Here is a 25241-nt window from a genome sequence, read left to right on the forward strand (position 1 = left end):
GAAGTGGGAGAGACCACAGCCCCTGTGTCTCTCCAGTACAATCGTGGGCTTCTCTGTAGCTCCCACAGGATGTGGTGCTGCTTCAGCAGGATGACTTTCATGGGGAAAGTCGACACTGCCCCCACTTGCTCCTTTCTGTCCTGTGACCCCATGACCCGGGGAAGCCAGGTGGGCATTAACAGAAGGCAAGTTCCATCAGGATAACCTTTGTGTTCAAGGCTGTAACCCCAGCACCTGGCATGTAGAAGGCAATCACTATTTCTAGAGTGAATCAATGAATGAATACCTAAAATCTAAAAGATATTGACTCCACCTACTAACCATAAAGTTGGGGAACTAACCACAACATGGTTGGATGATCTCAGGGATCTGTAATGCAAACTCAGAATATTAAAAAAAAAAAAAAACAAAAACGTGATGCACATTATGTCCTAAAAACAAAGGTTCTTCAAGGAGAAACTCTTCTAAGGATGAAAAAACGCCAGAGGATGCAGATTAACTTAAAAAAGAAACAGATCCGCTAAAAGGAGAAAATCACAAATAAAAGATTATCACAAAGGATTAAGATGAAAATGTCTTTAATCAACAATGAAAAATGCTGACCACTATCCAGAAGGTACTCTCCATTTAGCCAACCCCTACAGGACTTAAAAGGTTGTATTTGAACTAATTCTTGAGGTTTACTAAGCTATTTCTCACAAAACATTTTTAAACCAGGCCCTTCACTGACAAGAGAAGAGACACTTCACAGCGAATACAAATGCTGTTTTCTCAGTACCACCTTTTCACTAGAGTCATGGAGATTGCTCGCCACATATAGCAGGACTGAATGCTCTCCACCACGACAGCATTAACAATGTCATATATTTGAGGTATGTATCCATCAGGAAGCTTCAGAGATTCCAAGGTGAAAAAGATGCTGTCGTCTATCACCCCCTTTCTTCCATGTAGGCTAGTAATGTAGACCTGTAAGTACAGATAATAAAAATGTGTATGTAAAAGCAGTGTACACTGTGACAAGGTCCACACCTCCTTAATCTGGCCTTAATCTGTAGGTCACTCTAAATCAGTGATTCCCAGCCTGGCCGCCATGCTTGTCACACCTAGAGCACTCTGGAAAATTACCCAGACCCCACCTCACAGCAGCCAAGTCCGTATCCCTGCAGATGGGGCCCTGGTCTTGGATTAGAAACTCTGCTCTAAATGTAACACACAATGTCCATTAACCTCTCTATGGTTGAGAGAGTGAAAGGGGTAAAGTGAGAAAGGAATGTGGTGGCCAACCGAATGCCATTGCCTTACTTCCTGGGTCACATCCCATGCGCCATCTGTCCCTTTGTGCAAACTGACTTTCCCACTCATTTCTCATCTCCACTATCCAAATCACACCCAGCATTTACTGCAAGCTCTGGTCCCACAACCTCTCCATTCATTCTTGCCCAACAATTCCCTCAACACGACTTGTTTACTATTCTGGTTGCTCTCAGAGCATTTTAATACCTCCCAAGTAAACTACCTAATTTAGATTTTAATTACATGTGTGTCCTACATTATTCCTGAATTATTTCCCTTCAGAAGCACGGTCCATTCAATAAGAAAATAGAACCCTCTTTGGCAAAGAACGGCTTCCCAACACACCCCAACAGAATCGCGAGCAGCAGCAATGATCACTAGTGGGAAGAGAAGCAGAAACAAATAACAAGAGCAACATGCAAACAAACTATACCTCATGCACATGCTTATGTCTCAGAGGCTTCACCGACATGGCCCTTCTGCCCAATGTGTCGGACTGGGTGCAAAGCTCAACTTCTACTCGGTCCCCTTGGTAAGGCTCAAAACCTAAAACAGCCACAGAGAGAAGTCGAGTTGGAATATCCTTGGTAATGTTATGCTTCAGTGTTACTTTGACGTTGCAATATCCTAAAATAGTTTCTATTACATCTTGAACCTTTTAAGACAAGTAACCTATAAGTAATTCTGTCAGAAAGGATGTTTATAATCCTTTATGCATTGGTTTTCTCCCTGGTTTAACAAAGTCTCTTGGGGAAAAGCGTCAACTGGGCATCACAGGGCAATCTCTTTGAGAGCAGCATGGGATCTCTTAAACCATTGGTCCCATTCACAAGGCTTTCTGGAGAGGCAGAGAAGCACGTAAGTCAGGGCCCCACTATGATTCTGGCTGCCTCGGTTCAAACCTTGATGCTGCCACTTACTCAGCTTGCAACCTTCATCAAGTTACTTGACCTCTCTGTGCCTTGATTTCTTCATCTATAAAAGGAGAAGCATAATTGTAGTAGTACTTACCACACAGAGGTGAAGGGACAAGTCACCAGTACATATAAAACTCATAGAATAGTGCCTGGCAAAAAGTCAGCCCCAACTACATGCCACAGCCTAAAAATGGCAAGATTCTCCCAGGCTGTTAAGTTGGGAGGCTCACTGAGAGATGTGAGACACTCTAGGCTACGTTTTCATGAAACATTAATAGGAAACCTCAGCTCAGATGTCTTGTCATACAGTGGAGAGATTAGTGAATGTTCCTGTTATAGTATAAATATATAAGTACTTATTTGTTTAATAGTTTGATAACTCCTTTTTTTAGTTTTCAATAAACCTTTTTGGCAGCAATGAGCAAAAGAATGAATGCATGCTTAGGGAAAAATGAGTAATGAGTTAATTTTCCAAGGAAGTTGATGAATATATGAATTATGTAATTCATCTGCGCTGTGGACTGAGTGTTTGTGTCCCCCTAAAATTCATATGTCGAAGCCCTGACCTCCAGTGAGACTGTATTTGGAGATGGGCCTCCAAGGAAGTAACTAAGATTAAATAAGCTCATAAGGAGGGGCACCTGGCTGGCTCAGTCAGTAAAGCATGTGAGTCTTCATCTTGGGGTCGGGAGTTTGAGCCCTGCGTTGGGTGTAGAGATAAATAAAAATAAATAAATAAATGAGCTCATAAGGAAGGGGCCCTAACCCAGTAGGATTTGTGTCCTTGTAAGGAGACACACTGAGAGCTGGTGCTCTCTCTCTCCTCCTCATACACACCAAGGAAAGGTCAGATGAGGACTTGGTGAGCCAGAAGCTGGAAGCCAGAAACTGTAAGCTAGAAAGACCCCTCACCAGAAACCAAATTGGCTGAAACCCCAGTCCTGGATGTCCAACTTCCAGAACTGTGAGAAAATAAATTTCTATTGTTTAAGTCACTGAGCCTATGGTGTTTTGTTATGGCGGCCCAAATAGACCAAAACAACATTAGGTCTGTCAACATTTACTCTCCGCCATGGGGGCCACAGGGATATCACTATCCACAAGAAACCAGAGGACCAGATCCCCTAAGGCTTTCAGTTTACAACTTAGTAGATATTTTAAGGAACAGTGCACAAAGACCACAAGTTAACATAAGAAGTTACAAAAGGTACACTGACATACATTCTTAGGTACATTGCAAGAGTGAAACAATAGCTCTTCAGGTCTTAGCTCCATTACGAGAAGAACTTCACAAATGATCAAACGATGCCAGATGCTTTAAAGAAGAAAGAGTTAAGTGAATTCCAGTAATGGTTTGATTCCTTCCATCCGAATCATGGAATCAAAGTGAGAGAGAAAAAGATCAGCCTCTAATGTCCAAAACTAGTCACAGCTAGACCTCAGTATTATAACTATAAAATAATATTATATTATGATAATTAGAATTCAATATTATAACTATTAAGTGTGGTCTGACACTCACAGCCAGGCCATTTCGTTTTCCTGTTAGACATAAACAATCTCATAGGATACAACCTCAGATAAAGTCACACTGAGACTCTGAAAAAATGAAACAGAACAAAGCCTTTTCATAATTTTGTCTCAACATGAAAAAAAGCAAGGCTGCTGTGCCACCCACAAAATAACCAACAATAGAATTGCCCCACTCTCTGACAGCATCCAATTTAGGGCTAACCCTTGCTTCCTTACACCTTCCCCCAAACACCCAACTAAATCTCAAAGCCTATACTGGGCTCCTCCTGACACCCTGTAACTGAACCCTGTAACTGAGCTCCACCACGGTGTGCGCTCTCCCCTCTGAAACAGGTACCAAGCCTAACCTGATCTTTGGCTGAAGAGCTTTGACAAAAGTTGTGCAAGTTTTCTCTGGCAGAGGCAAAATAGCTAATATTAGTATAAACGCTGTTATAAATTCAGTATAAAAGTCCTACAATGGGGCAGCATTATCAACAATAGCCAAATAATGGAATGAGCCCAAATGTCCAACAAGTGCTGAATGGATAAAGAGGTGGTATATATGTATAGTGGAATGTTCCTCAGCCATCAAAAAGAATGAAATCTTGCCATTTGCAACAACATGGATGGAGCTAGAGTGTATTATGCTATGCGAAATAAGTCCGTCAGAGAAAGACAAACACCATATGATTTCATTCATGTGTGGAATTTCGGTGTCACAACTCTCTGTGCAAGAATCCTGCTACAGGAATATAATCATTTGTTTTTGCAGTGTTTTTTAGATTTATTTATTTTTGAGAGAAAGAGAGTACGAGTCAGGTAAGGACAGAGAGAGAGGGAGAGAGAAAGAATCCCAAGTAGGCTCCACACACTAAGCTCCATGCTGAGCCCAACGTGGGCCCCGATCTCATGACCCTGAGATCATGACCTGAGCTGAAATCAAGAGTCAGACGCTTAACAGACTGAGCCACCCAGGTGCCCTTGTTTTGGCAGTGCTAACATAAATACAAATTTGGAATAAAGTATCATAGTAAACATAATGTTCTTGGAAATTTAGAAAACTGATGGAACAGAAATGGAATTGGAATTGGTTGTGGTGCAAGCATAATTCATACCCACATCTAAACATCCATGACGTTCAACCAACTGAAACCAAAGCTGTAGTAATCAAAATTTAGAAGACAAGCATGTACGTGTGTATACCTGGATGTATTTACATATTCAAAATATCAACTACAAACCTCCGAGACAAGGAACAACGTTAATATTGAATACAAAAGGATAATGACTCAGGGGGCACCCGGCTGGCTCGGGCAGCAGAGCACATGTTTCTTGATCTCGGTCCGGGTCATGAGTTCAAGCCCCACCGGGGGTAGAGTTTACTTAGTAATATAATAATAATAATAATAATAATAATGACTCAGAATGGTTACTTTTCTCTTTTTTTTCTTACTACTTTTTTCTGTTTCTTACACAGACCAATTGGATTTTAGGCACACGTGAGCCTCTGAAGGACTGTGAAATCAGCCCAACTGTCTATGGTAGTGATTTTTTTTTTTTTTTTTTTGGAAACGAGTCCTTTCAAGTTTGGTTACAGTCTGCTTAAAATCAGTTGAAAACCTTTAATTGAAAAAAGTCAACCAACATAGTGCCAAAATTCAAGTTTGGAAGCTTTTAGAGAATGATATTTATCCGTCCATATGACGTTTGCAGGGAGAGAGGTCAAAAATTCCCTCCCCTCAAAAATGGAAGAAGTGAATACATTGAACCAGCAGAGCTCCACTGCTGTACAAAACTGAAATTAGATGATTACACTTAAGGACATTTCATGGTGTGGCCAAAATCTTCATATGCAGCTCTTGTGTTGTATTGGAGACATTTCTATTCCATCGCAGAATGGAAGGAAATTAAGAGAACCTACAAAACTGGACACTGGATCGCAATTTGATGAAGCATGCAAACGTTTCCGTTGATGTACTCAGAGACATTCTTTTTTTAGAACTAATTTTGTTTTTGAAAACTGTATTAATACTATTTTAAATGTCCAAATTTAAAATAATTTGTTAGTCATAGACAAACACTTCAAAAGCTGATTTAATTTTAATCCATTTAACACCCCATTTTAGTCTCAAGAATGACTACGATTGGGGGTGCCTGGGTGGCTCCGTCGGCTAAGCATCTGACTCTTGATTTGGGCTCAGGTCATGATCTCATGGTTCATGAGTTCGAGTCCTGTATCAGGCTCTGGGCTGGCAGCATGGGATTTTCTCTCTCTCTCTCTCTCTCTCTCTGCCCCTCCCCTGCTTGCGTGCACTCTCTCTCTCTCTTTCAAAGCAAATAAACATTAAAATAAATTTTAATGACTCAGATTGAACAATAGAGGATATGGTCACCCTATAGCTATAGCTGAAGGAGAGGGCTGCTCTACAAAAGCTATGGCCTTTGGTAGATGCATAAAGTCATTGCCAACATGCAGCCTGGGAATGAGGTATCTAGGGGAATAAATATTCCAACATCTCCCTGCCCACTCCAGTCCCCTGAATTAAATCATAAGAATGTCAGAAGCTGAAGAACAGGGGTTTGTAGTGACTATTGGTCATTACAGTGGCATATTGAAACAGGGAAACTACCTCTGAACTGAGTAAGATGCTGTACAATTGGACACTTCAAGGCATGAGGGAAAGTCCAAAAAGGGATAAGAAGGCTACATAGAATTTGCTTTTAATCTTTCAAGTGGGCACTCAAACCAATATATTTTGGAAAATAAATAACCTTGGGGCGTCTGGGCAGTTCAGCTGGTTAAGCGTCCGACTTCTGCTCGGGTTCATGATCTCACAGTTCATGGGTTCAAGCCCCGCGATGGGCTCTGTGCTGACAGCTTAGAGCATGGAGCCTGCTTCAGTTTCTGTCTCTCTCTCTCTCTCTGTCTGCCCTTCCCCTGCTCGCGCTCTCTCTCTCTCAAAAATAAATAAATATTTTTTAAAGAAATAACTTTCTTTGTGACCCCAGGCTTCTAACTCAGGTTGCGGTTACATAAGGGTATGTAGGATATAGGACTATATTAACCCATAACCTGAAAAATAAAGGGGAATGAAATAGCAACATTGTGCACTTGGTAGACCCCCCCTCCACCTCTGCCCTGAGGTGAATGCTCAATTCCATTTTGGCATCCTTCACCAAAGTGGTTAAGATTTATTGTTTATTCACATACAAAACACAATACTGGACCCATTACTGATGTTAACCATTTCCCATGAGCAACACCCATGGACCAAAACCCTCAAATCCTGTGTGCCTAATGAGGCTGATCACCACCATCCTGTGAGGCAAGTCAAAACAAATGGGATCTTGAGCCCCAAAGCACACATTAGAGCGCCTCCCACTGACATATAAACGCGTTCACGCCATGCCAAGAAGAACACACACTCTCAGCTCCTAGTTCAAGTCCTAGTGAGTAAAGAATAACCTGGAGCTCTCTCTTTTTTAGGGTGGGAATACTTGCTGATTGCCTGTGATATAGCTCATTAAAATGCAAGTATTAGGAAAATAGCACCTGGAACAGAACCAGGCACTCAAATATTTACTCTGTTGCATGAACATCAACAAGAAAAGAATGCACAATGACTTCCCATTGTATGGGACCGAAAAAATTCACCCAATTTTTCCTTTTTTTAGATTCCCGTTATGCTTTTAAATTGGAATTGTCTTTTGCCATTTTCATTGGGTTTCATAATCACATCAACAGCAGCTATTTTGACAATTCTAACTATGACTGATTAGGTGCTCAGGTCTTTTTAATCCACCCTCTTTTTTACCCTAGGGAAGTCTATTACTCTGATTCACTCGATTTATCTTGCAGCGATAAATCCCTTCACCTGTGCTTTGGGTCCCGGCCATTCTGTATGCCTCAGGGCCCTGGTTCCATCAGTCCCTCGGGCTCTCTCCAGCACCTTCAATCAATCCCCTTGACATTACAGACATGTTCAAGTGTTTCCCATGTTGACAAGAATCCCCCTAGCAAGAGCTACTACTATGGGCGGTGACTTCCAGTCGGCATGGTTATAGGAACCAGGAAATTGACTTTAGAGCTTAGCAATCACAGGGGCCTTTTCTCTTAGAATTGGGTATTTCTAACTAAATGTGTCTTAAAATCCTAGCTGCCACCAGATAATCATCTTTGGGGACTTCCATGGTTACCATCTAAGGTCAAGTCCTGGCTTTTAAATCCAAGAAAAATCAAATGGAAAGCTGCCTGGTGTGGCTGAACTAACTTCCCCTTTTATATTCAAATTAAACAGCAGCTGGTTGGCCTTAAACAGGTACAAGATTTTTACTTGTATTCGTCTTTCAAAATCCAGCCTGGCAGGAGGTTGCAGGGCTATGGAGCCCTGGTGGGAAAGCATCTCACCCAGACAGCCTTCCCCAAGTCTGCCCACAGCAGTCATTTTCTCTCCTCTGCTCAGTAATGTTGTTTTCATCATGTTCTTTTAATGTATCCACGCATCTGTCTCTCCCAGTTAGACTGTGAGCTCTTTGTAGGCACGGTTTAATAAAGTCTTACCTATCTCGGTCCTGCCAATACCAAGCACTCTATCATGTGCTGAGTTAAATTCAAATAGCAGCAACAAATTAACAAATATTGCTTTCGGCCTAAAACAACAAAATGTTGGGGCGTTTGGGTGGCTCAGTCGGTGAAGCACCCGACTTAGGCTCAGGTCATGATCTGACGGTTCGTGAATTCGAGCCCTGCATTGAGCTCTGTGTTGACAGCCAGCCCAGACCCTGGAGCCTGCTTCAAATGCTGCATCTCCCTCTTTTTCTGCCCCTCCCTCACTCATGCTCTGTCTCTCTCTGTCTCTCAAATGAATCAACGTTAAAAAAAAAAAAACTAAAATAACAACAACAACAGTAAAATGTTATACCAAATAATTACCAAATAGAATTCAACAACAGTATACACACACACAGAAAATGCTAGAGGAGGTCATCAAGAGAACGTGACCACTAATTGACCCATGAGCTGGACCTGGGGTGGCTGAAGGCTCTTCACCCACTCCCCTGCCCTTGGAATGTCATGTTCTGCTCACCACTCCCACAGCTGGAGGACATAGCATTTAGACATTAAGGTTTTGCTGAGGCCGCCTGGACAGCATGTGTGACTGAACCCAAGGCATCTATGTAAGTGTTTAAGATTTTGGCAGGTGCGTGCAGAGATCTGCTCACTTGGTGTCCACTCAAGACAAGCTTCGTATGTCAGTTCCTTGGTTATTATACTGGCCACCTACCAAGTGGGAGTGGTCTGCCTCTTTCTTCGGTCTCTCCTCACCCTCCATGTACAGGAGCCAGTTTGCAAGCCAACAGAAACGTACAAGGCTATCTCCAAACCTTATTTTATTTATTTATTTTTAATGTTTTATTTATTTCCAGGAGAGAGAGAGACAGCATGAGCAGGGGAGGGTCAGAGAGAGAGGGAGTCACAGACTCTGAAACAGGCTCCAGGCTCTGAGCTGGCAGTCAGCACAGAGCCCGACGCGGGGCTCGAACCCACGAACCGCGAAATCATGACCTAAGCGCCCCTCCAAACCTTATTTTAAAGCATTTAAATATTTTTTTAAAAGAGCATCCCTTGGGGCGCCTGGGTGGCTTAGTCGGTTGAGTGTCCGACTTTCGCTTAGGTCATATCGCTTAGGAAATAAATAAAACATTAAAAATAAATAAAAATAAAAAATAAAAAGAGCATCCCTTAAGGCTTTTCTGTTAGATTAGAAATTTGATGCCTATATTAATGGAAAAATTACAAAAATACTAGCCGTTGCATCCAATAAATGAAACGGTAACAAATGATAGCATGAGTTTTTAAGAACATTATGTATCTGTCCCTTGCTGCACATTATTTTCAACTCTAAAGGTTCACCTCAAGTATTAAAGAGCCTCTGATTGGAGCCAAGGATGCTGGAGAAGTAGTTCTAATGTGTGAAAATCCTCTTGCCAAATAGTGTGTTCCAAATTTGACCCTGGAAATGATGCCTATAACCATCTCCAAATCCAATCTATAAAATTAAAAAGTAGGTAAAACCTAATATTAAATTTTAAAAGATGTAAATTGTACCTTTACAAACAACATCTAGCAAGAAGTAAGTTGTATGATCAATGTAGTAAGCTCCTTCCACTTCAGGGTTAATACAGGCAAATGTAACTCTAGCGTAGGAGTCGGACACTCCATTGCCATGGCAACTATCACAGAAAGGAATCACCTGCGAAATAAAGAAACAATTACCGCAGACAGAACACAAATTTAAAAGGCAGAAATATGTTTAAATCAGTGTTGTTCAAGAAGTGGTTTAAACAACTATAACAAACAGTGGTGAATAGATTTCACCTGACAAACATCATAGACACGAGATGATGATAAAATGAAATAATGAATGAGCTTTATATCTTTTATTACTTTATTTTTTAGAGAAGTTTACAAAAATTGAGCAGAAATTTCCCATATATTCCTTTCCTCTATCCTTAGTTTGCCCTGTTACTAGCATCTTGCATTTGTTTGATTGGCATATTGGCTCAATTGATGAACCAAGACAGACACAGTAAATTTTAACTAAAGTCCATTGTTTAAATGAGGACTCAGTCTTTGTGTTGATCTGTCATGTAGAGGCCTAACCGACTGAGCCACTCAGGCGCCCAGTGTCATATATTTTTAAAATGTGTCTAAATGGGATGCCTGTGTGGCTCAGTCAGTTAAGCGTCCGACTTCGGCTCAGGTCATGATCTCATGGTTCGTTGGTTCAAGCCCTGCGTCGGGCTCTGTGCTGACAGCTAGCTCAGAGCCTGGGGCCTGTTTCAGATTCTGTATCTCCCTCTCTCTCTGACCCTCCCCAGCTCACGCTTGCTCGCTCTCTCTCTCTCACTCTCTCTCTCTCTCGGAAATAAATAAAACATTAAAAAATTAAAAAAAATAAAATATGTCTAAAAACATGATTTGTGTACCAACCAGGTTTCATGCACTGGCAGTACTAGATTTGAAGGTAAGAGATATACTGTTGCTGCCCTCCAGCAAGTCACAATCAAAGGGGAGTAAAAGACAAAAATCCCTAATTCAGTGCAAGTTGTGACAAATGGTAAAACCAAGTGCAAATGCTGGCTTCTGGGAATTCCCAGTAGGGAGAAAATTTCAGACTGAAAGAATATAGGACAACAGGGGTGCCTGTCTAGCTCAGTTGCGATCTTGAGGTTGTGAGTTTGAGCCCCACATGGATGTAGAGATTATTTAGGGGCACCTGGGTGGATCAGTCAGTTAAGAATCTGACTATTAGTTTCAGCTCAGGTCATGATCTCACGGTTTGTAAGTTCGAGCCCCACATCAGGCTCCATGCTGACAGTATGGAGCCACTTTGGGTTTTCTCCCTCTCTCTCTCTCCCTCGCCCCTGCGCACTCTATCTCTCTCTCTCAAAAATAAATAAATAAACTTAAAAATTTTTAAATAAATTTTAAAAACTTAAAAAGAAGAATATAGGACAACTTCCTGGAGAGAGTGGGATTTGCTATAGGCTGTGAGAGAAGAGACTTTTACCTGGCAAATGGGGGTAGGGTTGAGGACAGAAGCAGGGAGATGGCAAGGGAGGAGCAAAACACATCTCAGTGTAGAGGAACAAGGAAGAAAACGAAAAGATTCCAGATCAGTCCACCCAGAGAGAGAGAGCATGAGATAAGGTTGGGAAGATAATGGGGGAAGGGGGAAGATCTAAAAAGAAATAGGTCCGCCTGGGTGGCTCAGTTGGTTAAGTATCCGACTTTGGCTCGGGACATAATCTCACGGTTCTTCAGTTTGAGCCCTATATCGGGCTCTGTGCTGACAGTTCAGGGCCTGGAGCCTGCTTTGGATTCTGTGTCTCCCTCTCTCTCTCTGTCCCTCCACTGCTCGTGCTCTGTCTCTTTCTCTCAAGAATAAATAAACATTAAAAAGACAAAAATTTCAAAAGACACTTAAAAAGACAAAATTATGGCTGAATTTTCTACAATAGGGAAGCATTCAAGACCTTTGTTATTGGAAGTGTAGTGGCCTTTATTTTATATTTTGCTTTTCTAATTATACAAATGATACATGTTCATTACAGAAAAAATATGAGACACAGAGACAAAAGCAAAAAACAACTACACATAATCCATAAATCTATTACCTATCTAAAGGTAAACACTGACCACATTCTGATACTTACCCCACTCCAGATGTTTTTACTATGCAGAAATATCTGTGAACTATTTTAAGAAAAAATTTAATATTATACATGTATTATTAATGTATTACCAAATGATCACAAATACGTCAATAGATATTGCAAGTTTATTTTAAAACGTTTGAAAAATGTTTAATATGACATGCCATTGAATGGAAGTGCCATAATTTATTGATTCAATTCCACATAGTTGAACATTTGGCTTATATCCTGATACGTAGCCTACTTGCCTGATTTATTTCTGTAGGATAACCTCCTTGTAGTGGAATTTCATGTTGAAAAACTTCTAATGGAAACTTGATCCATGGAGGTGTAAATTCTTTTTCATATTTCTTTTTTGAGTAGCCTAATTCATGGCCTAATTGCATTTATCTATCCATGTATTTCCAGCTTCCAGTGCCAATCTCATGGTCATTTCCCCCTCATTCACTTTCACTGAGGAATGAAGCACCAGGCTCCCAACTATTTATCCACTACCACTACTGTCAATATCCAAATGTGTGATCTATAAGACCTCCCTGTTGCCTGTCTCTACACTAACCACTATACTTAGTAAACGTGCCTTCTCACAATCTGAAACCATCTGTCTACACCTCAAGACTAAAACATCACTGTTGTTTTTTAATTACACAAATATTTGATGTCCATTAATGCAAAATTAGTAAACCCTGATATTTTCTCTGAGAAAATAAAGGCCACTGGGTAGGACCTCCTGTATCAACCTCCTGGCACCCTATCCTAGCTTTCTCTGCCTTCCTTCCTCTAATAATGGAGGGTCCTCCAAGCGCCTTACCCAAGGCATAGCGGCCCCCCCACCCCCGCACTGGGCACATGGTACTAGTCCCTCTTTTCTCCATGTAGACTTAGCCCCTACTAAGTTTTGCTTCTCTTCCTCTTACATAGACGATTTTTCTCTTTCTAATGAATCAACATACAAACACTCTCTAGCTGCTCCCATCTTTTTTTGTTGCTAAGTATCTTTGTGAATTTTATTCACTTTAGCTTAAATTTATGGATCAATTTAAGAACTAAAAGTTATTAAATATTCTTTCCAACCAGAAGCATGGTCTGGCTTTCCATTGCATCAATTCTCTTTTTATTGCCATCAGGAATTTTTTGTAGCTGCCTTCATTTTTACTTTTTTATTTTTTAATTCCAATATCGTTGACATACAGTGTTATATTAGTTTCAGCTGTACAATATAGTGATGCGACAATTTTAGGGGCGCCTGGGTGGCTCAGTCGGTTAAGCATCTGACTTCGGCTCAGGTCATGATCTCGCGGTTCATGGGTTCGAGCCCCGCATCGGGCTCTGTGCTGACTGCCAGCTCAGAGCCTGGAGCCTGTGTCAGATTCTGTGTCTCCCTCTCTCTCTGACCCTCCCCTGCTCACACTGTCTCTCTCTCTCTCAGAAATAAATAAAACAATAAAGAAATTTAAATAAAAAAACAATTTTATATTTTACCCACTGCTCATCACAATAAGTGTAGTCTTAGTCTTATCTTAAAAAAAATAAACCTCCCTGATCTCATTTCTCCTTCAGTCTCATTTCTTTGCTCCTCCTCCCAGCAAAAGATATTTAAAGAATCATCTACATTCACTTTCCTATCTTCCATTCCCTCCTTACTGCTCTCCAATTAGGCCTTATATCTCCAACATGCCTCTAAAACCGCTCTTAAGGGGCGCCTGGGTGACTCAGTCAGTTAAGCATCCTACTTGATTTCTGCTCGGGTCATGATCTCACACTGTGAATTCGTGCTCCACATCTGGCTCTGCAATAACAGCACAAAGCCTGCTTGGGATTCTCTCTCTCTCTCTCTCTCTCTTTCTCTGTCTCTCTCAAAAATAAATAAACATCTAAAAATTTTTTTAAATAAAACTGCTCTTAAGATCACCAGCAACCTCCAAGTTGCCAAACCCAGGGGTCAATTTTCTCTGCTCTCAGCACTCAACCTCTTAGCTTTGGATCCAGTTGAAAAACTTTGCCCGGCTTCTGTGCAAGCATCTTCTCCTGGAGACACTCCATCTAAACCTCAGGTTACATCCCCTTCCTATTTCCTGTCCCTGAACTGAATACGCCAAGTTACAGACGTGGTGTCCCATCAGCATCTCAAGCTTAGCATGGACAAAAGTTAACTTATCCTGAACTTCCCTGCATCCCTCATCTTCTCCGTCTCAGAAAATGGCAAGTCAGTTTACCTAGACAAGATGGACACATTTTAGTATATAAGAGTTAAACTCCACAAAATTGAAAAACCAGTCTTGGAGGAAATACTGGCAAAATGTTCATATGGTAAATTTCCTAAAGCTCTAATTTCCATAACATACAAACAGCTCTGAGGCTCCTACTATAGAAATAGCTCAAAGAAAAAAAAAACATTGTTGTACTCTCCCCAACACTTAAAGAAATGCAAAATAAAATTATGAGACTGCCTTTTTTAAAGATTGGCAAAGATTTCAAAGACTGAGATATTTCCATCCTTGTCAATTTTGGCAAACAGGCAGTTTCACAGCCTGCTGTTGACAGTGCCAATTAGTACAATAAAGCTGAAGCAAAATTTGACAGTATCTATTAAAATGGTAAATAGCTACATTGAGGTGATGGTTGGGTGACTCTGTAAAACTTACTAAAAATGTCATCTAACTATGTCCTTAAAAATGGAGACTCTTGGGGCACCTGGGTGGCTCAATCAGTTGAGTGTCAAACTCTTGATTTTAGCTTAGGTCATGATCCCAGAGTCATGGGATCAAGCCCATGCCTCTGTCCTAACCATGGAACCTGGTTAAACCTGCTTAGAATTCTCTCTCTTTCTCTCAAAATTAATAAATAAACTTAAAAAAATAAAATGCATGTCTGTTCACCTAGCAATTACATTTCAACAAAATCAAAAATCTTGTACTGGGGTGAGAAAAGGAAGTTGCAATATAATAATATAGACTCTAATAATTATTATTGTTAACCATATTTTTAATGCTGAAGAATAGATATACGATTCCTACTTTTATAAACAGAAAGCACTCCATAGATAGGAACAAGTGTGCCACACAATACAGTGAATTGGATTTCAAATTCCACTCTACCTCTGCCATTCCAGGTCGCCTTAGTGACACTGAATAAATAGAAGCAAGGTTGAAAGCCCCCCAGAAATAAAGATGGTCCCCAGACACATACTAATCTTACTTTGATCGCTTTCAATCCATATGTTTTATCTTCTTCCACAGTGGCAGTGACTTTGTGTCCCACTTTCAGAAACACATTGCCATCCACAGCATCACTATCAAAGTAGATCAAGTCATCAATCAAGCCGTGATCTCTACAGACCTTCGTCACAGCTCCCTGCACAGTTTTTAACCTGGTGGCACCTAAGAGATGGTAAGAAAAACATTTCATTAATCAGTCTCTGAAGTAAGTACACAGGAGAAACAAACCTGACTGGAGGAAGGTATGGTAGACAATGATCTAGATCTAGAAATAAACCAGGCGTAGTTTGAGATACAGAGGGGCAGAGTGATTAAGTGTTTGGGAGGCGGAATGCCCATGTGAAAAGGTTGGTTCCACCATTTCTTTGTAAGGCACAGCGGCCCAATGCCCTTGGTGGTGGAGCCCTGCCATAGAGGGCCCTGAGTCAGGAACCAGACTGGCTGTGAACACAGCTCTTCCCTTTACCATCTGTGTAACTCTGGGCACATTTCTTAACCTCTCTGAATTTGTTTTCATCTGTAAAACCAGGACATTATTAATGTCTGCCTAAGAGAATATATCTTAAATGTCCTCACCCCCCCCACACACACACACTCACAGAGGATAACTATATAAGGTGATGGATGTGTTAATGAACCTTATTGTGTAATCACTTCACAATATATACATATAATAAGTCATAATGTACACCTTAAACTTACAGTGCAATGTGTGAATTATGTCTCAACAAAGCGGGGGGGGGCAAAGGGTTGTTATAATTATTAATTATATAATTATTATAATATATACATTTATATATAATATATAATTATTAATTATATTAATTATATAATTAATTATTATGTACCGACAGGTACATGTCAACTGCTTAACACTGTGAATTCTCCCACAGGTTAGAGTTTACATGTTAGGTGTTGTCATGCTTTCTGCATCCAGAGAGTCTTTAAACAGCCATATTGTTATAGAATTTTATCATTATCGACAATAGCAGTAGCAGCAGCAGCAGCATCTGGAGATTATTCAAACATCTCACCAAAAACACGCATACAGAGATCTGGGGGTTTAAATCTAGCCCAAATGTGCATCCAAAACACTCAGGTTTATTTTTTTCAGAACAAACACACCAAGTAAGCCATAATTTGGGATCTGAACCTGGAGACAAAGCCTGCAGAGTCCGCACTATGAACCACAACGCATTAGGTGCCTCCCCAAAGTGAGGCTGGGAGAAATATTGACTATAATATATGATGCTTTCGGGGAGGGCACATGGGGGCTCAGTCTTTTAAGCACCCCACTCTTGGTTTCTGCTCACATCATGATCTCACGGTTTGTGTGTTCCAGTCGGGCTCTGTGGTGGAAGCGAGGAGCCTGCTTGGGATCCTCTCTCTCTCTCTCTCTCTCTCTCTCTCTCTCTCTCTCCCCCCTTCAAAATAAATAAACTTAAAAAAATAGAGTATGGTTTCAGAAGCTAAGAAAATCCTGAAAACCTTTTTAAAAAAAATGAGTCAAATTTATCAAGTGAAATGATAAAATACAAGAAAGAGACACCTGTCTGGCTCAGAACATAAGAATCTTGATCTCTGGGTTGTGAGTTTGAGCCCCTGGTTGGGTTTCGAGATTACTTAAAAGTAAATATACATGTTTATAATAAATTTATATAAAAACATATATATATGTGATATATATATATCACAAGAAAGGGGAAGCGACAAGGGAACAACTGCGCTCAGGCACATGAAAATATGTCAGAAACTCTTCTGCGTTGTCCCACGGGCAAAACTACATCGACCGCACGTGGCAAGGAGAGCTTCCCGCTAAGGCTAAGCCGCGGGCACAGGCCGACTTCGCCGCGACTCCGCCACCTCTCCAGGGCTCTGCGTGCAGAAGCTGCATGAGGTGCGGCCACCAGGGAGGCCTGGTCCCAGCAGGGAGGACTGTGAGGACCTAAGATGCACTTATCCTGTGGAAGGAGGTGCCTCTGAGGTGGGAGCACACACGTCAGCCGCGTGCCCGCTCCCCCCTGGGCATGTGGCCCTGACCCGGCTATAAAGTGGACGTGACAGTCCCCTGACTTCCCTCGTGAGGGTTTTCCGAGCGTCAGATGGCACGTATGTCCCTGAGGCCCAGAGCCCCGTTCTTGGCACAGACGAGCGCTCGGCTCATTCAGTGAGCGCATTTCAGAGCAAGGACGCCGTCCACCCCAGCAAACCCTGTCCGTTTTCACGGGGGCCCCTCAACACGATGACGCCCGCGCTGGTGTCCCCTGAGTCATCCCCCCAGTGCCAGACTCCGGGGCAGGGTTTCAGGACACAACTGTGAGCATGTTAAATGGGGCCCCTGGCCGTATAGCAGCAGCCGACTTAAGACTTGACCGCTTGGGTTCAAGTACACGAGTGTTTGGGAAACGAGATCAAATGCGCCCTCAAATTGGGGAGACCCGCTACTACTGGACATATGAAAAGGCATCTGGTTGACATTTGCATAGCATACGCACAATGTAAATTCCAAGGGCATCTGGGGAAATGCAAGGGTGGGGTACAGCTACACCAGTCTACACCACCGTCACCTTGGGCAGGAGAGTTCGGGGCGTGCTCAGGGACTCGAGGACGCCTTTCTGCCAAAGGAGGCGCTGCCACAGGCATGCGGTGCCTGCCCTTCTGAGCCCCTGGGGCTCTGAACCAGGATAGGGGAGCACCCTTAGGCGCATCCCCCTGGGAGGGGGGAGACGAACTGAGTACCTTCCAGGAGGCTCATATACTGCTCCCTCTCGGCCTCCGAAGAGTCCATTTTCCTCCGGAAGAAGGCAAGAGCCCTGGAGATAAACCGAAGCATGGTCCCGTTGTCAGGGCAGCCTGTGCCCCCCAGACACTGCACCAAGCTGGCTTCTCGGCCTCCCAGCCGCACTCTTATCACAGAGCTGCTGGGACGCCGCGCCCGCTCCTCGGCACCGCCACACGCCTAGTCAGATGCCTCGGAGAGCCTTCGTTCCGGCTGCCACATGAGGAGCCTAAGCGCGCCCACCATCCAGCCAATGGGAGCGTAGCGGGCTCAGTGGAAGCCAATGAGAAGCCGTAAGATGATGGGCGGGACTTCATGGGGCTCCCCCTATCAGAGGCGAGGGCAGAAATGCGGTGGCTGATGGGTAATCACTTCCAGTGTGACCCTTTTTTGCACCTCTTCGAGTAGAGGGTCTTTGTGGGCTTCTGTAGGGAGGGACTGATGCCTGTCTTGGAAGGTGGCACAGCAACTTGCCCCAGGACCTTGCTCTCAGATGTGTAATCCTCACTCCTCACGACCTTAATTCTTTTCCTTTGTCTCTCTCTAGGCGCCATCCACACACCACCACCACCCCCACTCTGGCCCCCACCCCACCAACATTACCACCTCACCCTTACACTCACTCCACGGAGAGATCAGTGTGCAGCTCTAAGCAACGGCTTTCTGCTCAATGTTAAATGATACCACAGATACTGTTGGAAAGCTGAACTTGCACGTCTACATATGTATCAAAATATAGGCTGTGTCTTGCTCTTGGAAAGGAGCCAACGGTGCCAAAGCACTCACTATGCACTATAGTCCCAGGAGCCACTTATTTTTTTTTAAATCCTTTCTAAGTTTATTAATTTATTTTGAGAGAGAGAGAAGCAGAGAGAGAGAGGGAGAGAGAGAATCCCAAGCAGGCTCCGTGCCGACAGTGCAGAGCTGGACTCAAGGCTCAATCCCACAAACTGTGAGATCATCAGCTGAGCCAAAATCAAGAGTCAGACGCTTAACTGGCTGAGCCACCCAGGTGCACCACTACTATTTTCTTTTGGAGATCATGCAGATGCCATATTAAGAATTTTAAATGAGACTTATGGTTGTCTTTGTCAACCTTAAAACTAAAATAGCCAGTGGGGCGCCTGGGTGGCTCAGCCACTTAAGCGTCTGACTCTTGGTTTCGGCTCACGTTGTGATCTCATGGTTTAGTGGGTTCGGGCCCCGGTCAAGCTCTGTGCTGGCAGCTCAGAGCCTGCTTGGGATTCTCTCACCCTCTGCTTCTCTCTCTCTGCGCCCCCCCGCCACTCGTGCTGCCCCGGTCTCTCAAAATAAATAAATAAACTTAAAAAAATAAATAAAGTAGCCAGTTATTATAACAAGAAAATGAGTTTACCAATTGCAGTTCAGGACACATGAACTATAGTGAACTGTAAGCAAGTACAGAGTACACGCAAGAGCTTTCTTTTATAGAGGAGAGGAATTTGGGGTGTGTGGTTTTGAAGGAAAGTCACTGGAGGAGAGTGAGAGTCCAGGGTTGTGATGGCCTCTCATTGGCTGAGTTGTTGCTGAGGAAGGAGGAAATCATCCTTCCTCCTGCTGGGGTAGGAAAGTAAGTTTCTTCCTGTTGGGGTCTACAGATGTTGTTGACAAACAGTAGTGTGTGAAAGCTCTCCCTTTAGGGCTTTCCCACTCCATTTTAAATGAGGATTCATTTTCACATTTCCCCCTTTTGATCCTTTTCCTCTAAAGCAGCACTGATCAAGAGTCAGGTTTTCCACATTTACTGATTTTGTCCCTCAGTGTCAGGAAGGGCCCTTCATGGTTGCCATATCACATCAGAAGAAAAGTGCACAGGTTGGAAAAACGTTGAGATCACATTAATAGCAAGTAAGGGTAGGTAGGAAAACTCTCAAGCATTCACATCTAAAGTGTATATCATATCAGGGTTGTAAGCATTGGAGATCATCTCAAAGCACTGAGGTAGTATCACCCTGTTCCACATGTAGTTTCTACAAAGGTTTATCAGGCTCATATACAAAGCTTAGAAATAATTATACAAAGTAGAATTGAAAGTAACACGACAAATCCTGCTTCAGCAATGGTTTTAAACTTGGAACCCCAACCCAAAGGTAATCAGAGATTACCTAAAAGAGATCAAAGGACCATGGATCCTTAGGTTAAATTCATTGTAGGCAACGTGCTCGTTCTCTCATTTTATGCAATTGGGCTTCTCCTTCCCCAGAGGAATTTCTCCAAGTGTAACAGGTGGTATTGGCTATCACACAAGCACTTTCTTGTTCAGCAAGTAGATGATCAAAGGCTGCATGATTATACTGAACTATTTTAGCCAGTGAGTCAAGTGATCGTTGCTGAGCTACCACTCCATTGGCTGTGGAATCAGCTACCTCTCCTAATGTTACAAAGAGATTTCTGATCATGTGTTCATTGGCACTTATTCTGACCCAAGGAAGAAAGGCTCTCACTATGGAGGTAAACCCAGAGTCACATTCATCTCCTGGAAGTTCCCATTTAAGGCAACTGTAGAGTTTTAATGGGATGGACCAATGGGAAACTTCTGATTTGCTATGGATGTTGACAGGGACAGCCAAACATCCCAATAAACATTCACCTCCAATTCACCAGCTACCTAAACAGTTAGGTCCATGGGAAATGCCATCCACCACAGACAAAAATGAAACCAGCTGGAACTCAGACTACTCTAGCTAGGGTCTGGTTATTGATAGATCCATTAGCCAGAATTTTCTGATTGACACTTTCAAGCCAGGAATCAGAGGAGTTGGGAGAACATCCTCTGAGAGGTCATCTCATCCTAAAACAGTCCTTTCTAAAAGTCTTGCAAAGAGGATTCATCTGATTTCTATTTCCGTTGGGCGCAGGGAGACAGGACACAGTTAGATAAGGAAAAGAAGAGGGAAGGTGTTGAAGATTATACAATCTGCAAAGATGGAGGGATTTCACTGAGCTAGTACAGTTATGACTGAAGAAAGAGGGAGACAAGGTATGGGGACACTGGGCCACAGTAGCATAACTTGATAGGTAACACCCATAAGCTTGTGGGTTTAACTGAAAGTGATATTTGGAACTAAGGACAAATTGGTTAAAGGTAAGACAAAGGGGTTTCTGACACCATGAACAGATCAAGAAGGCAGAAAGGTTTCCCTCTTATGTAACAGAATGGGAAATGTGGATAAAAGCATTATTTTTCCAAGAATGATAGGGAGAAAATAAGGTAAGAAGCAACAGTAAGAAAACGGGATGCTATATATACATGATAACTGACCATAGCCTACTGCCATTGACAAATTAAAGCACTTCCAGTGAGGTGTAGAAATCTTACTCCATTTAGAGCTATTTAACTTGTTCACTTTTATAATTTTTTAAAAACGTATTTGTTTATTTTGAGAGAGTGGGGAGCAGAGAGAGGAGAGAGAAAATCCCAAGCAGGTCCACACTGTCAGCACGGAGCCCAAAGTGGGGCTCAAACTCACGAACTGTGAGATCATGACCTGAGCCAAAATCAAGAGCCAGACGCTTAACTGGCTGAGCCACCCAGGCACCCCTAACCTTTTCACTTTTAAATATAAATGTCAAGTATTTCCTCCATATAAGATGAAATTATAATTTTTGCTTCAACCATCAAAATAACTTTGAAAACTCAAGAAGATAATCTATTATGTTTTCTCTTATTTTTACCTGTTCCAATTACTCTTTTTCCTTCCTAAAGTGCCATCCCCCTCAGGTAACCTTTTCCTTTCTATTTAGGAAACCTCCCTTAGCCATTCTTTAAGGATATATCTGCTGATCAAAATTTCTCTTAATTTTTTTCATCTCAGAATGTCTTTATTTCCCCTTTATTTCTGAAGGATGTATTAACAGAGATAGAATTTGTGCTTGGGTGGTAAAGTGAACCACCCATTAGTCCTGTTCCTTACTGCCTCCTTCAGTTTCTTTGATGCTTCAGGTTTGCCCTTTTTTCCCTTTGTCATGTAGGTAGGAATTGCCAGATCAGTATATATCAATTTGCTGAGCTCCTTACACAGTTATAGAGATGCCACAGAGATGTTCAAGTGTGGTATTGAACAGGCATTTTGAGAGAGTCTAAATACTCAAGCCAGCCCTCCTTGTGAAACTGAGATGGGATCATTGTGAATCTACTTCTTGCAGACAGTTTTTTAAAAAAAGTTTATTTATTTTAAGAGAGAAAGAAGAGCATGTGCATGTGTGAGTGAGTGAGGGGCAGAGGGAAAGAGAGATAGAATCCCAAGTCGGGCTCTTCACTTAGAGTGCAGAGCCTACTTGGGATTCTCTCTCACCAACTCTGAGATCATGACCTGACCCAAAATCAACAGTGGACAGACAACAAAGTGAGCCACCTAGGCACCCCCAGACAGATTTTTTTTGAAAAGTTATGTGTATAGGGGCTCCTGCGTGGCTCAGTCGGTTAAGCATCTGACTCTCGGTTTCAGGTCATGACCTCACAGTTCATGGGTTCAAATCCAGAATTTGGGATTCTCTCTCTCCCTGCCTCTCTGCCCCTCTCCCGCTCCCCACACCCACACAAAATAAACTTCAAAAATTAGAAAATAAAATAAAAGTTATGGTATAAGCAAGCATGACTGTTTCCACAATTTATTAAATCGCCTTTAACGAATGATCAAGTTTGAGTTGGATTTGCCTTAGAATAAAGATTAGATGAAACCACAGAAGTGTTTCCAAGTGCGCCATTAAGAAATGCCATGAACAAGGGCAAATGAAAACCTGAGAAGATCCTGTACAGTATCCAGGAAAAACAATGGATTAAGAGGAGTGTTTAGAAATCACTATGTAATTGAAGTTCAGTACATACCATGCCAAAATATGCCACTTTGGTATATTATTTTGAGCTAGAAGCACTTGAAGCACAGCGAATGCAAGGAGAGGCATTCTCTGAAATCTCTTGAAAATTAATAAAAGGAGACCTCATGGGAGACCAGAAGGGGGAGATCTTCTGTCCTACCATTCCTTGTATATTGCAGACCCTAAGAGGAAGAGACCTATCTTTCAAATAGATACTACATTCGCTATTACTACACAAGCAGGAAGAAAGGTGTTTCTCCTTCCCTCACTGCCCCCCCAACAACCCATCCAATGAAAGACAGTCACAACTCAGCCAACGAAAAACTACTATACTTGAAACTCCCAGTTTACTCTAATGTGCCTTTTGTTTACAACAGCCTTCCCCCTTTCCTCTACAAGAGCCTTCCTCTCCTTTGTTCTCCCGACATGCCTACCATTAAGACATTGCTTAATTGTCCTGAGTTGTAATTCTCTCCTATTCCCAAATAAACATGTTTTTGCTGCTAAATAACTGATAATTTTATTTTTTATTAAATTTTCTTGATGTTTATTTATTTTTGAGAGAGAGGGAGACAGAGAGAGCACAAAGAGGGGAGGGGCAGAGGAGATGGAGACATAGAATCTGAAGCAGACTCCAGGTTCTGAGCTCTTAGCACAGAGCCTGACATGGGGCTTGAACTCATTAACTTCGAGATCATTACCTGATCTGAAGTTGGACACTTAACCAAATGAGCCACCCAGGTGCCCCTGACAATTTTCTTTTTAAGGTTAACATTCCCTTATGGGCCTAAAGACAAATCCTCCAGAAGTAACTCAATTGTCAGAAAACCCCTCCTAAGAAATTTCATCAACCAGGGAAATTGATTCTTACCACAAGGGGAAAAACTAGAAATCCACACCACATCCGAAATCTTTCACAAACTATCCAATCTCCAGTCTATTTTACTAAGAACTCACTCGTGTTTCCTAAAAATCACTTAGTCTCCCCTAAATTGCCTGTAGCTCCATTGCCCTTCCCCTATTAAAATGGTATATAAGCTCTCAAATTACATTGCCTTTCAGGGTGTTCATATTTTTTCTACCTGTGATGTCCTCGTGCAGGTAATATTAAAAATTAATAAAGGTGTATACCTTTTCGCTGTTAATCTGCCTACTGCCGATTTATTTCATACACCTAGGAGGTGTGTACATATAGAATCTAAGAGTATATAGGGAAAGTTTTACTTCCCTACAGGTAAAAGAATGACAACATGTCAGAGGGGTGCCTTGGTGTCTCAGTCAGTTAAGCATCCGATTCTTGATTTTGGCTCAGGTCATGATCTTGCAGTTCAAGAGTTCGAACCCTACATCAGGCTCTGTGCTGTGTCAGTGGGGAGGCTGCTTGGAATTCTCTCTCCCTCTCTCTCTGCTCCTACCCCACTCATGCTCTCTCTCTCTCTCTCACTCTCTCAAAATTAATAATTTATTTTTAACTTTTTAACGTTTTTTTAATTTATTTCTGAGAGAGAAAGAGACAGTGTGAGAATTTGTCTTAAAAAGAAAATTGTCAGGGGCACCTGGTTGGCTCATTTGGTTAATTTATTTCAGAGAGAGAAGAAGACACAGAATCAGAAGCAGGCTCCAGGCTCTGAGCTAGCTGTCAGCACAGAGCCCAGATGCGGGGCTCGAACCCACAAACCGTGAGATCATGACCTGAGCCGAAGTCGGACGCCCAATAGACGGAGGCACCAAGGCTCCCCAAAATAAATAATTTTTTTAAACTTAAAAAACAACAACAAGGCAATTCAATAAAGAAATATGCATGACCAGCAAATACACCAGACAGGAAAAAAATACACCTGTAGTTTGGGGAAACTGCTGAGTTAGCAGAGAAATGTGAATTAACGAAAGGTGCAATGGGTTGCCCGCGGGGTTTTCTGAGGAGACAGTGGGGCAGGAGGATAAGGTAAACCGGTGGAGTCTTCCCAGTGGGCCTTCAATACAGAATCAGTATAGCGGTCTAGACCCCCTGGCCCTCCGCTCCGCTCAAGGGCACACCGCAAAAGCAGTCCCTGGGGAGCAACACCTTCCAACGCACTCCTGCGCTCAAGCTCTGCCCTTGGGAGCCCAGGAGGAGGAGGAGGGGCTTGCAGACGGGGCGGTCCCGTGGGCGGGTCTAACACAGCGGCCGCCGCTCCGAGCGCCCGGGAGGGGTGTGGCCAAGAGAGGGGCGGGGTTATAGTGGCCGGGGCCGCTCCGGCAGCAGGCGAGGGGCGGAGTTTTCGGTGGGCGGAGCTCTCGGTGAGCTGCTAAGAAGGGGCGGTGGCGGAGGCGGCGGCGGTGGCAGAGGGTGTATCCCGGGTGCAGCAAGTGGAGAGGTGACCGAGGGCGGGCGGGGCGGGAGGGCGCCGGCGGCTGGCGGGGCACTGCAGGCCTCTAGTCCACCTGCCCGGCCGCTCGCACTCCGGTCAGTCGGCGGGG

General features: G+C 42.8%; 1 protein-coding gene across 1 annotated transcript; it reads right to left on the reverse strand.

Annotated features, from left to right (window-relative positions):
* Window positions 1-561: 561 nt before the first annotated feature.
* On the reverse strand, window positions 562-17996 carry CT55 (cancer/testis antigen 55). The gene is made up of 5 exons (XM_039225545.1): window positions 17903-17996; window positions 15144-15325; window positions 9835-9979; window positions 1727-1839; window positions 562-966 (listed from the first exon to the last, which is right to left on the reverse strand). The coding sequence occupies exons 1-5, from the start codon at window positions 17994-17996 to the stop codon at window positions 772-774; spliced, it is 729 nt and encodes a 242-aa protein (XP_039081476.1). The 3' UTR covers window positions 562-771.
* Window positions 17997-25241: the final 7245 nt, after the last annotated feature.

This window comes from Hyaena hyaena, unplaced genomic scaffold, assembly GCF_003009895.1.
Source record: "Hyaena hyaena isolate Hyena2069 unplaced genomic scaffold, ASM300989v1 scaffold_2320, whole genome shotgun sequence".
Classification (NCBI taxonomy): domain Eukaryota; kingdom Metazoa; phylum Chordata; class Mammalia; order Carnivora; family Hyaenidae; genus Hyaena; species Hyaena hyaena.

What these genes read in the sequence shown, in the direction of transcription:
- CT55 (XM_039225545.1), bottom strand. Translation starts at nt 17,996, where the DNA reads ATGCTTCGGTTTATCTCCAGGGCTCTTGCCTTCTTCCGGAGGAAAATG. An exon ending in GTATATGAGCCTCCTGGAAG is followed by an intron (nt 15,326 to 17,902) that starts GTACTCAGTTCG and finishes ACCATCTCTTAG; the next exon opens with GTGCCACCAGGTTAAAAACT. An exon ending in GCTAGATGTTGTTTGTAAAG is followed by an intron (nt 1,840 to 9,834) that starts GTACAATTTACA and finishes TGGCTGTTTTAG; the next exon opens with GTTTTGAGCCTTACCAAGGG.